This window comes from Brachionichthys hirsutus, chromosome 16 (genome assembly GCF_040956055.1).
Source record: "Brachionichthys hirsutus isolate HB-005 chromosome 16, CSIRO-AGI_Bhir_v1, whole genome shotgun sequence".
Taxonomy (NCBI): domain Eukaryota; kingdom Metazoa; phylum Chordata; class Actinopteri; order Lophiiformes; family Brachionichthyidae; genus Brachionichthys; species Brachionichthys hirsutus.
The window spans coordinates 11,438,228-11,451,030 of NC_090912.1; the positions used below are offsets into that span (position 1 = coordinate 11,438,228).

Below are 12,803 nucleotides of genomic sequence, written 5' to 3' on the forward strand. Positions count from 1 at the left end.
CGTGATTTTTTCCAAAAATAAGGGCGTTTAGCAGGATTAGGGAAAAATGCTGGATGGATGTTGATGAATAAAAATCTGATGACGGGTCATTGGTATAACTTAGATCCCTTTAAACTCTGAGTGCGATCCGGATACCCGTCTGGATACCCCCCCCCCCCCAAAAAAAAATAATCCAGATTTTCCTATTTACTTATAATGGAGACCTTTTCAAAAAGTCTAGGAAAATCTGCATTCAATTCAGTCACCAAACATCCCAGTCATAAAGGGGTCCGATGTCTTCTGGTTCTGATCCAGAATGAGGTCAGGAACAAATATTGCATTTTAACATTAAAACCCATTTATGTATTCAAGAATAAGTTAAAAATAAAACTCAACTCTGATCCACTTTGGCTTTTCATGACTTTTCACTTTAAAGATACCAAGAACAATCGAGAACCTTCTGGTGCTGATCCAGATCACCGTGTGGACGGTGTAGATCCAGTTAGGAGGGGAGCGAGCTGCTTGGGGGAGGTCTGTGCTCTCTGGGTGCTTTTCTGGTTTCTTACCTGTCAGTCTGATCCCTTTAGAGCCCAGCATTAACAACGGAACAATAAAAGTTCATCACACACTAACCCTCACCACCGAAATGACGTCACGCGGTCAAACAAGGTGCGTGTGACCGACACTGAAGCAAGTCTTCCAAGCCGCTAAAGTCCTTTGACCTGGTTTAGTTAATTGGAACCTGAACTCAGCAGCTCTGCTCCGCGGGGAGTCTCCACGTCCCGTCGCACGGGCGTGCGTCAGGACTTCGGTTCGGCTGAAGGCGCGCAGGAATTCTGTCAGGCCGATGTCAGGTCAGTCAGCAGGAAAACGATCCCACGTGTCACGCAGATTAGAGCGGGATTTACCGGTCGGCGTGTTCCCGGCCTCGCAGCGATGAACGCTGACACATCCACGCAGTCAGCAGGTGCGCCCGGAACAGCCCCGCGGCCCGGGGCAGGGAGTGATGCGTCTGCCTTCTCCTTCCGGAACGCCACGGCGCGGACGGGGACGCGGGGACCTGTGCGGGAGGACATGTCTCTGCTGAAGCAGCGGGGGAGGGAGCTCGAACGTTTCGATGGATTGTCGCTCATTTACTGGTATGTGAAAAGTTAGCGAGTCTGGATTCCGGAGCGGGGGGGGGGCCCGGCCAGCGTGCCCGAATGGTGCGGTCCACGTGGACCTGGTCTCGGGCACGGTGCGTGCTGGGTCCACCGGGTGATCTTTAATTCCAGCATCTTCACTGCTGATTTATTGATCATGTGGACAACCTGAATTCCCTTTCACTGTGCGCGTGCGTGTGCGTGTGCGTGTGCGTGTGCGTGTGCGCGTGCGTCAGCGACACAGGTTGAATTGCAGGGATTTGCCTTCTCCCCATGTTTGACGTGCCACTTCTGTCCGAGCTTCTGGAATGAATTCTGCTCTTTTCCCCGCTTCGGTTGCGGCTTCAGCTCTGAAGTCATCCTGGTGGGGCTGCGGCCTGTTAGACCAGCATTACATGCAGAGCATGATGGAGTGAGTGACGGCAGGGAAGTAGGGCCGTTTCATTTTGCCGTGTCCTGACGGGAGGGGCCAGTCGGCTCCATGTGGGGGCTGAGGGGACTGTTGGAGGAAGGTGTTCCCGCGCTGCTGACCGACTCTCCTCATTTACCCCACCGAACGTTCACTCATGATTCTCTCCTCCAAGAAGCTTCCAGAGCTCTGGGACTACTTTCTCATTTACGTCTCCGGTGTGCTGGAGTTTAACCCCGATAGCCGAGACACAGACCTGGGACCGTTTCCCCTCAGGATGAACCCCACTATCAGGACCAGGTAGGTGCGAGTCAGGCGCGATGGGGCGGAGGGATGGGCACAAGATGCTTGTTTAGTACTGCACACTGGCACACTGATGATGATGATGAATATATTTATTAGATAGAATGTTAGAGTACAAGTACAGTCACACAGTAGCATGTATTACAGTACAAGTACAGTCACACAGTAGCATGTATTACAGTACAAGTACAGTCAAACAGTAGCATGTATTACAGTACAAATAACGTCAAACATCCTGTCTAAGAGGAGCATTTCAAAAAAGCCCTTGCGGGCTTGTTTCCATTGAAAGTCCTTCGTACATAAATCATCCACAAAAAACAATACAAATAACAATACAAATAAAAATAAATCCAATATTAAATTACGCAATTGATGCAACGTAACATTAGAAAGACAAAAATAAAATGTTATTACACCGCCAGTGCAAACTAACAATTAATCTAAAATAAATTACACCACTGATGCGAGATGACAATAAATAACTTACATAAATTACAATAAATTACTAAAGCAATTAATACGTGCAACATGGGTGGACAAAAAAAAAAAATAAATAAAAAAAATAAAAATAAAAATAAAAAAAAAGGAGGGGGGGTTTGACCCGGAGAGAGTCGTGATGACTATCTCCGTTTCTGTCCCCCTGAAAGGTGTATTTTTAGGGCCTTTTTGAAGGTGTAGTGGTTAGCGCTGTCGCCTCAGAGCAAGAGGGTACCGGATTCGATCCCTATCTGTGTGGAGTTCGTATGTTCTCGTAGCCGCGAGGGTTCAGTTTAGGTGAATAATTACTCTAAATTGTCCGTGTGTGTGTGTGAGTGTGTGTGTGTGTGTGTTGTCTGTCTTTGTGTGGTCCCGCAATGTGCTGGTGACGCATGCGGGGTGTACACCGCCTTTTGTCCCTCGTCGGCTGGGATAAACACCCAGGAAGAGCTTTGTCCTCGCATGGAGGACAAAGCGGCCGCAGATGAGACGATTGTGGTCTACAAGAGGGTGGACGGATGGACGGATGGACGGATGGACGGATGAATGGATGAATGGAAGGGATTTTGGACTCTATTAATGTGGAAACAATTCATTCACCCTTTTTGTTTCCTCCGCTCAGGCCTTGATGTATTTTTTCCATGTCTGTGAAAAAAATCCACAGAAGTTGACATTAAATAAACTGAACTGGAACATCGGCAGGGAAGGTCCCACTAAATTGTGGAGCAGATCAAAGAACTTGTTTTTTTATTTTTATTTTCAGATTATTGGCTGCATCAGTTTTTAAATGAAGAATCCTTTAAAGGGATCTGCCTGTGCTGGCTTCTGTCGATCAGAACCAAGACATGCGTCTAGTGGCTGTTTGTTTTGACTGAAATATTAAGCATCCTGCCGCTTAGGATGTGGAACCTTTAAAGATCACTAGACCGACTGGAGGGCGTCTCTGTTGTCCTGCACAAAACTGTCCTGAATTTGGTAGACGTTAAAGCCCTGAGCCTGCAAGACACCGAAAAGGGAAAGACGAGCATCCTTCTGGATAGTTGGGCGCCTGCCTGGGTTCCCTCCGGGTTCTCCGGCTTCCTCCCACCACAAACATGCAAATGAGGCGAATTGTTTACATTAACCTGTCCGTAGGTGTGTGTGTGTGTGTAAATGATTGTCTGTGATGAACTGGCGACTTGTCCAGGGTGTCCCCTGCCTCCCAGCCATAGACTGCTGGCATCGGGTCCAGGGACACCCGCGACCCGGTTAGGGATCAAGCGGTTCTGAAGATGGATGGATGTTTCAAACTCTCTGTGTCTCCGTCTAAATATATGATTCAGTTTTAATTTCAAAATAATTACTTGTATTGTTTTTATTTTTTATACTTAGTGGTTGAGATCCCCCCCCCCCCCCCCCCCAATGTGACACAGATGAGAGGGACATTGCCTGTCCTTGCTCTTCATCGTGACGGTGACTGCGGGCGGTGAGAGCAGAGTCAGGCGTGACTGGATGCGCTCTGACAGATTCTTTACTCGTCTCCCGTCCTGTGGAAGTCAGACCGCCGGTGGCAGCGAGCGTCCCTCTAGTCCAGGGGGGGTCAAACGCATTTTCTCCAAGGGCCACATTAGCATTATGTTTGCCCCCCAAAGGCCAAATGTAAACCGTAACACAGTAAAAATGTAACTAAATGTAATGTAATTTAATGTAAAATAAATGTAACTACTCCTTAACATGCTGTTAAATAACTATTTATCTTTTATTTAACTCTTTAGCCGCCACAGTGATTACAATAAAATCAGTTTTGATATCACTTTTTTAAAAGGTTGTAACTTTATAAATTGTTAGAGATAAAGCCAAACTGTAAATGAGAAAAATCATAAGTATGAACCAAAGTTTGTGATGGGAATAAATTAACACATCTAATAATGTGGAAAAGTTCCATTCAAATGCAATCATCACGCAGGAACAAAGATAATCGATACAAAATCAAAGCAAAACCAAAAAGCCACCACCTTGTCTTGTCATGGACATGCAGAAACCAAAAAAACCAACCGAAGTGGGCAAGATATAGAACATTCCCCGAGTCAATGCCACGGAAAAGACGTCACTTTCAGGATCAGCACTGGACAGCCCCATATGTAGCCGACTACCTATGGAGCTGTCCAGTGCTGATCCTGATCCATATGTAGCCGGGATCAACATTTCACCACATGATGTAAAAACAAAAGTTCAAATAACTTTCAATAGTCACCTCCAGCAGATTATTGATTTCCTGACTGCAGCATGTTGCTATTGTTATTGCCATGTTGCTGAATTTTTTTTCTGTTTGATCAGTTCACTACTTAAGTTACAAACATTGCATATTCAATTGTATAGTTGTAAAAATATATGGATATATTATTGCTGTTATTATATCAAATCCTTTCAATTGATCAGGTTAAGAAAACCACACTACTCCATCAATCAATAATCAAACTTATTCAAGTCAATAATATGAAATAATAAATAAAGAAAAATATCATCCAACACAAGTTATGGCATTAACTTTGTTCAAAACTCTTTTGTCACAGTTGAGAGGAGCAGAACTGCAGAACAACCAACAAATGTGGGCTGTTAAGAACATGTGGCAGATGCAGCATTTTACAAAAACAAATGTCTGCACACAGCTTTCTGGGGCCACAAAAAATGACTTGGAGGGCCACATTTGGCCCCCGGGCCTTGAGTTTGACATATGTGCTCTAGTCATTCTGTGACCGAGGGACACATGCTCCCATTAAGTCACCTGGATTTAGCGTCTTCCGCCACTTTACTGGGTAGACGGTGTAGTGAACATGTCTTTTATTCTCTTAATTGTCACCTGGTATTTTCAGAGGACAGCGAAATGCAGGGAGTGTTATTTCAAAGACAGGGCAAATGGAAGACTTACTATCGGATTCTAACCTGGACTGTTAGACTTGGGTCCGAAAAATTGGCATCATTACATCTGCACAGGCCAGGATACGGGCAGGAGGTCAGTAATTACCGTCCCATTAGCATCCAAGGCTCGATTGGTCAATCGAGCCTTGACCAAGGAGGAGTGGTGGGAGCGGGATTCCTCAACCCCCTCAAACGTTGAGGTTGCAAGGGAGGCTGAGAAGTACCATCTACATTGAGCTCACCTCACTCACAGCTTGGGCTCTGGAAACCAACCTCTCAAGAAGGGCTGGACTCTACATTCTCTGGCGTTGCCCACAGTGAGAGGCGTGGGCTTGCTTATAATCCCACAGCTCAGTCGCCATGTGTTGGAGTTTACCCTGGTCTCTGTCCTGCGCCTTCAGGTCGGGGTTGCTTTGGTCTACGGCCTGAACAGCCTTATTGGAGTCCCGGGGAAGGCTAGTGGGTGCTGCTCTGTCTGGGGATTCCATTGTTCTTTTGGGGGACGTCAAATATCACACGGGCGGTGACAGTGATACCTGAAGGGGGAGAATGGGGTGAACGGCCTTCCCGATTTGAGCAAGAATGGTGTTTTGTTATTGAACTTCATTGTTCGTCACAGTTTTTCCATAATGAACACCTTGATTGAGCACATGGTTTTCCATAAGTGCACGGGGTACCAGGACACCCTCGGCTAGAGACCAATCCACAGAGTAGGAGAGCGGACACACTTAGCAGGCCTAAATGTGTCATGGGGTCTGTTTGGAACATCTGACAGAGCCCTATGTCAGTCAGCGCAGTCTTCAACACCGATCTCCAAGAGAGCTTCTACCAGATCTGAGGAAAGGCTCGGACATTCGGAGCTGTAGTTGCAGAATCTCTGGTGCCTGTCTTGGCTGCAACCCCCGAACCCAGTGGTGGACACTGGAAGTAAGGGATGGTATCAAGTTGAAGAAGGAGTCTTATTGAGTCTTGCTGACTCTTGGGACTCCGGAGGTGGCCGACGGATAACGGCAGGCCCGGCGTACTGCAGCCTGAGTGGATATGGAGGCAAAAACTCTGGGAGGAGTTTGGAGAGACCATGGAGAAGCCCTTCAATATGTAATATATCAATGAATTATCTGAGCCAGACAGAAATAAAAGGAATACTTGTGAGTCATCTGCAAAGCAATTTAAATTTAAGTAGTGTTTTCTACTAATGTTGCCTAAGGCAGCGGCCCCCAACCTTTTTCCTGCCACAGACCGGTTTCATGGCGGCCAATTTTTTCGCAGACCGTGGGGGGGTAATCAAATAAAAAAAGAGGAATATAATCTTACCAATAAAATCTATATAATGCACTTGCAATAACTATTACCATAAATTGTGGTTTCAATAATTACTTCTGTCCTTCATGTTCACGTTTTTTTCATAAATTCCACATTCTTGTGTTTTAATCCAGTTTCTTGTGTTTTAATCCAGGTTCTTGTCTCTGTGCCGAAGGCGTTTTGAACCCTTCATTCACTCGTTAATGAAGCCAGCCAGCTGTAGATAAACCCGAGTTTTAAGTCTGACTCCTGGTTTGTCTGTTAAAATAAGTTTTCTTATCTTCCTCCTCAGTTGGACTTTCCCATTAGCAAAGAAGCTCTCCAAAGACGGTTGTATTTTATTAATCTTCACTAGTTCACGTCTGTTTTTAGTAACGTATCACGTAAAGCATGTAAATTCACAGGCGAATGTTACATTGGAGTAAATCCGGTGGTTTTTCAAAATAAAACACCTTTAAGACGCTAATAATCAATACAACGTAAATTGTATAAATTAGTTATTCTTTCTGTGCGGCCCGTTAACAAATGCCTCACGGACCGGTACCGGGCCGCGGCCCGGTGGTTGGGGACCACCGGCTTAAGGGAAGCATAAACAGTCAATAAAATAGATCTGAGCATCAAACCCTGTGGAACTCCATATCTAACTTTTGTGTACGTAGAACATTTATCACATACTGCTTCTTTAGTCTTGTTCTGTGGGGGGACGCCACAGCAAATCAACCTTCTCCACTTCACCCCGTCCTTTGCATCGTCCTCCCCAACACCAGCCACTCTCATGTCCTCCCTCACTACGTCCATGTCTCTTCTTCTGGGTCGTCCTCTAGCCCTGTTCTCTGGCAGTTCCATCGTCAGCATCCTTCTAACGATATAGTCCCTGTCTCTCCTCTGGACATGTCCAAACCATCAAAGTCTGGTCTCTCTGACCTTGTCTCCAAAACGTCTAACCTTCACTGTCCCTCTTATTGTCTCATTTCTAATCCTGTCCAACCTGGTCACTCCCAAGGAGAACCTCAGCATCTTCATCTCCTCCACTTCTAGCTCCGCCTCCTGTCCTTTCCTAAGAGACACTGTCTCTAAGCCGTCCATCATGGCTGTCCTCACCACTGTCTCTAAGCCGTCCATCATGGCTGTCCTCACCACCGTCTTGTAGACCTTTCCCTTCATCCTCGCTGACCGAAACCAGTTCAATGCAGATCTTCTAGCGCCAAACGAATGTTCCAGCCTCTATAACAGAACATGCTCGAATCCGACTGGCGTCCTTTCTGTGAGGAGGGTGCAAGGTCTCCCCGTGTCTGCATGGGATATCTTTTCATTCTATCGCAGTGGATTTTATCAGTTGTCTTTTAAAGGTTGTGTTTTAATCATTAATAATGTGGTTGCACCGATGGTGTGGCATTGACTGTCCTGCATAGACCCCGACCCCCACCAACATTACTGTCAAGCATGCAAGCAGTAATAGTCAACTTCATCTGGGACCGTCATCACTGGGTGCCTCAGAGCATCCTCTACCTGCCCAAAGAGGAAGGAGGGCAGGGACTCCGGCTTCCTCCCACCAAAAACATGCAACTTAGGTGTGTGTGTGTGAATGATTGTCTGTCTGTGTGGCCCTGCGATGAACTGGCGGCTTGTCCAGGGTGTACCCCGGTTCTAGGCTCCAGCATGACCTGCGACCCGGTAATGGACAAAGCGGTTCTGAAGCTGAATGAATGAATCTCCACCGTCATCGTGTGTGTTTTGTACTGTCATCCTCACCACTCGCTTTCTTTGGACCCGTCACTTATTATAAAGTATATTTACAAATGCAGCAAAAATCACTGAGCGAGTGAAGGACTCGCAGCTTCAGCATCTGGAGGCGTGCTCGTGCGCTCGCATCTCAAATTTATGCTTGCATCTCAATGCAAGATATTGCTGCAGGCCGGCTCGTAGCTCGGCATGCTCGCATGTCAAAGCGCGCGCATGTCGAGGTGCTGCTGCACATTGTCACTGCAGCGTTGCATCAAATGAGGATGGAATCCAAAGAGCTGGAAGCAACTAAGAACTGAACCATAATAAAAAGAAAACTGTTGGAATATCCGCTAAGACTGAATAAAAACTATTCTATGAATAAACAGCAGAGGACAGCATCACACCGTGATAGCATCTTGTCTGCTGTGTCTGACGCACCAGAAACGGGGGGGGGGGGGGGTCTGTGATGAACTCTGATGCCACCACCGGAGACAGACAACATTTATCTGTCTGTCTGTGTAATACTGCTAACAGACAGATGTTGATGGGATTGGATGTGGATAAAGAGAGTCAGCAGGGGGGGGGCTTTCATTATGGGGAGGTAGAGCCATCTGTCATTCATAAACTACCATCAGTTTCTGATGAAAACTGGCATGAAGGGTTGGAATTCAGCAAAGACGGGATGGAAAAGAGGTGAAGAAGAGGCAATGTTCCTGCTTTGCTTTATGAAAATGGAAATGGGGTTTTTAGGCAATTTGCTCCAGAGACCTCGTGGCCCTGATTTGGTCTATGGCCAGTTGGACTGGTTGCCCAAAATGTTAGCCTGTGATAAAAATTAAATTACATTTTACATTAACTTCTGTGGCATATATGAGTGTTTTTCGATCACACTACTGTCCAATACAACTTAATGCCGTTGTCGTGTCTCTGCGCTGTAATCAAGATTCTAGTAAATGTTACCCCTCCATATCGCTGGGTGGCAGCAAGTACTTCATTGCCCGGTCACTTTGAGACAAGAGAATTGGTGATGCATACTACAGGTGCCGCTGACAGTGATGGAGAAGATTTTCAACAGGAAAACTTTGAACTGGGACAAAATTCCGACCCAGACGAACATCAGAGTTTGAGTTGGGGTCAAAAGGAAGCAAAGACGGCGTGCTTGAGGCGATACAGCTAGCTAACGAATCAGGTTTCGTGACTCCTGGGGAGCATTAGCGTTCATAAAGGAGATGCTAATGCTCCTGGGGAGTCTGATTAGCTTGGTGGTTTCAGTCCCTTCTTTGTTTTCTGCTCCAACAGGAGTAGAAGCTTCTAAACGTTTTCCTATCCTAATGCTACAAAGTGGCCTTTGTAGCATTTTTGCTAGGTGGTGTGCCGTGGCTCAAAAAAGGTTGAGAAACTGTTGGCATTTGCAGAACCAAAGCATCAAGCAAATCCAAATCTGAAGACCATAGTTTTAACAGTTCGTCTTTTCGGAGATATATTTGTGTGCTTTATGTTAAAATGGAAATATACAGGAATAATGTGCACTTCGTTGCTCTTTTAACTCAAACATGGCTCCGTTTTAAGTTCTGTAAAGGTTTGCATGCTGCTGTCTCATACATTTTGTATAATCAGCTCTACTTTTCCTTGTCAGGTAAACTGTGTAGTTACGGGAAATCCAATTAGCTTTTTACTGACTAATTGCAGTTCCCTCTGGAAATGATCAATGAATCAGAAAGATTTTCTCTCCACTGAAGTGATGGATCCTCAAACAGACTGCTGACCGTATTTGGCCAAAGGGACCTTTGGGTGTTGCTGATTTCCACCCATTGACACTTCCTTAATTAGCAGAGTTCTCATTTGTGCCTGTTTTTAAGTATCAAAGTTGTCACTTTTTTTCATTCTTTCTGTCCCGGTGCATGCTGGGAGAGAGTTTGAGGAAGAAAGTGGAGCGAACACGCTGTCCGTGGTACGACTCGACAGGTTTGATTGTTTCACCCATCATTCTAGTGCTTGTTAGGAACTGTTCCATTCTGCCAACCGGTTTTACAGATCATGCTTTAGCCCAATGTGTTTTTAGAAATCATACAAAAGCAGGAAGTGACTTTTTGCATTTTAACACAACACTTTTATCTGGCAAATGCTTTACAACTGCTTTTATTGCTTTTTGGAATGGTTTAAAAAACAAAACACAAAAAGATTGTAGCTCTTTGCAGCAATGGTGGGATGTAGGGACAAGCCAGATCAGAAATCTGTGCCTGCAGTATCCTCGCGACGTCTCCGCTGACTTGGTCAGATCTATCCGAGATCTGGACAGACATGTGGCAGAACTGCAGTATTTTGCAGACTCCACAACAGAAAGAGGACACATGACAGTCCTCGAGGACAAAAAGTGGGCTTTAGCTGAGCTGGAGAGGACAAACGGACAGAGGAGCGTGATACATGCGTTCCACGGATGGTACGGTGCTGCAGGACAGTGCAGATGTCCCTGGATACGCAGCAGGTTTCGAAATCATTTCCAAAGGTGTCGGCAAAACAAAACCTCAATCCAGATGCTGACATCAACCTGCAGGTGGTGTCTGAGGCCCCTCGGGGGTTGAAACCGGGGAATGTCTCTTGGCCTGGATGGCCTATCTGTCTGTTCTGGACAGTGATTGGTGGGGACCTGCTTTCCGTGCTCAGGGAACGCCTGAGAGGAGGTCGGCTGCCCCTGAGCTGTTTGAGGGTTGTCCCAGTGCTTGCAGGAACTGGTGGCCCATGTCCCACCTCTGCACAGACTCCTCTCCAAGGTCTTGGTCAACAGGCTAAGAAGAGTGATGGAGCAGGTTGTTCAAGCGGACCAGACCTAATGTGTGCCAGGCAGGCTAATCACACATATCGTACACTTAATTAGGAACGGTTTTGACACAGGACTTGGCTTTATTTCCATAAGGCTTTTGATACAGCTGAAGACACGTACTTGTGGAACACGCTATAAAGCTCCATTTCAGGTCCAGAGGGGTGCGAGGCAGGGCTGCCCCCTCTCAAGGATGCTCGACTCTCCGGCCCTGGAACATTTTTTAAAGCATCAGAGAGCAGGCCTCCCTAACTTTAACATTCCCAGTTGTAGTTATGGTTTTAAAATGTATGCCCTTGGGCCGTAACACATATGCAGATGACATTTTTGTCGCCATTCAAAAACAGGAAACAACTGTTCAGCGCTTTGGTGAGATCTCCTCCACGAAGGTAAACCGGAAGAAAAGTGAAGCCCTTATGGTCGGGGGTTATTATTATTAGTCTATGCTTCCAGTAAGACTGGCTGTTATTAACAGCAACACTAGCCATTGTCATGGCAACGGCTAATGGGGATTCCCAATAAACAAACAAACAAACCTGAGGATCGATAGAATGAAAGATCTCGCAGGTTTATATCAAACTACTACTACTAAACTACTACTACACCTTCGGCTTGTCCCGTCGGGGGTCTCCACAGCAAATCGCAGTAGAAAAGTGGCAGAAAAGCTTCTGCACATTTGTTGACGGCCACAACAGAATTGTAAACAACAAGTTTGTCTGCTAACTGCTAACATTTCCTTTCGTGGCTTCGTTTTTCAATCTGCCCTGGTATTTTCAGAATCGCTCCTTTATTTAAAATCTTCCGTATTTACAGATTTCCTCGCCCTAATTTCCACAGTATGCCGTACTGCTCAAAAATGCTCCCGTCCGAAAATACGGTGAAACCGTATTAGTTGACAGGAATGATTAAAGTTGGTTCTCACTTAAGGATGTACTTTTACGATGGGCTTTCGAAATGTTAGAAGAATGTGTTTAGCGACAAGGAATCGCTGTTACGACGAGCGGGATGCACCGGCTGCAGAGTTGTGAGTGAGTACGGAATAAATGGCATATATGTATGCAAATATAAAAAAACATTTGACCATATACAATGTTGGCCAAGTTGTCGGTCAACGGGGGCTTCATTTAACGACGAAATCATCTAGCGACGGGGTCTTCGGAACGTAACTCCATCCAAAAGTAAATGTTAAGAACCGCAGCGGATTTTAAATATCTGTACTCATCACCAGACGGAAGGGAAGAAGTCTCTCGGAAGACATGTCTTCAAACCCTAAACCAAATTCCAGTTGCTCCCTGAAAGCTGCACCTGTACTTGGCAGTCATCTGAGACATTGTAAAATATTTTACGCCTGTTTCGAGTTCACAACGTTGCAAAAAAACGATGACCAATGCATTTTAATAAGAACATTGATCTTCAATGCATCTGGTGGGCCCAGACGGTCTGTGCGTGGTCCTGGACCTGTAGTTCCTCTTGCTGCCCATAGAGGACGTTGTGGAATACGTTGACCTCTGTATTTTTTCATGTCCTTCCTTTGTACTGCTCTGCAATCACATGCACACACACACTAATGCTCTCTGTGATTGGTCCAGGTTTGTTAGATTCCTCAATGTGGATTGGATAATCCCATAATCTGATAACAACCCACTGTGTAGATTTAGCGATTAAAGTTTGAAGGGAAATGGTTGTGGCCATGGCTGCCAAATCAAAGAAGAGAATAAAGCCATGGACACACATAGCCAAAAAAATTACA

At 45.8% G+C, this 12,803-nt stretch overlaps 1 protein-coding gene across 1 annotated transcript in view; it reads left to right on the forward strand.

Moving 5' to 3' along the window:
- Positions 1–1,053: 1,053 nt before the first annotated feature.
- si:dkeyp-72e1.9 (syntaxin-binding protein 4) overlaps positions 1,054–12,803 on the forward strand; it is a 59,295-nt gene continuing 47,545 nt past the window's right edge. The window contains exon 1 of the mRNA XM_068749524.1: positions 1,054–1,118. Within this exon, the coding sequence (XP_068605625.1) occupies positions 1,054–1,118 (65 nt within the window). The remainder of the gene's footprint in view (positions 1,119–12,803) is intronic.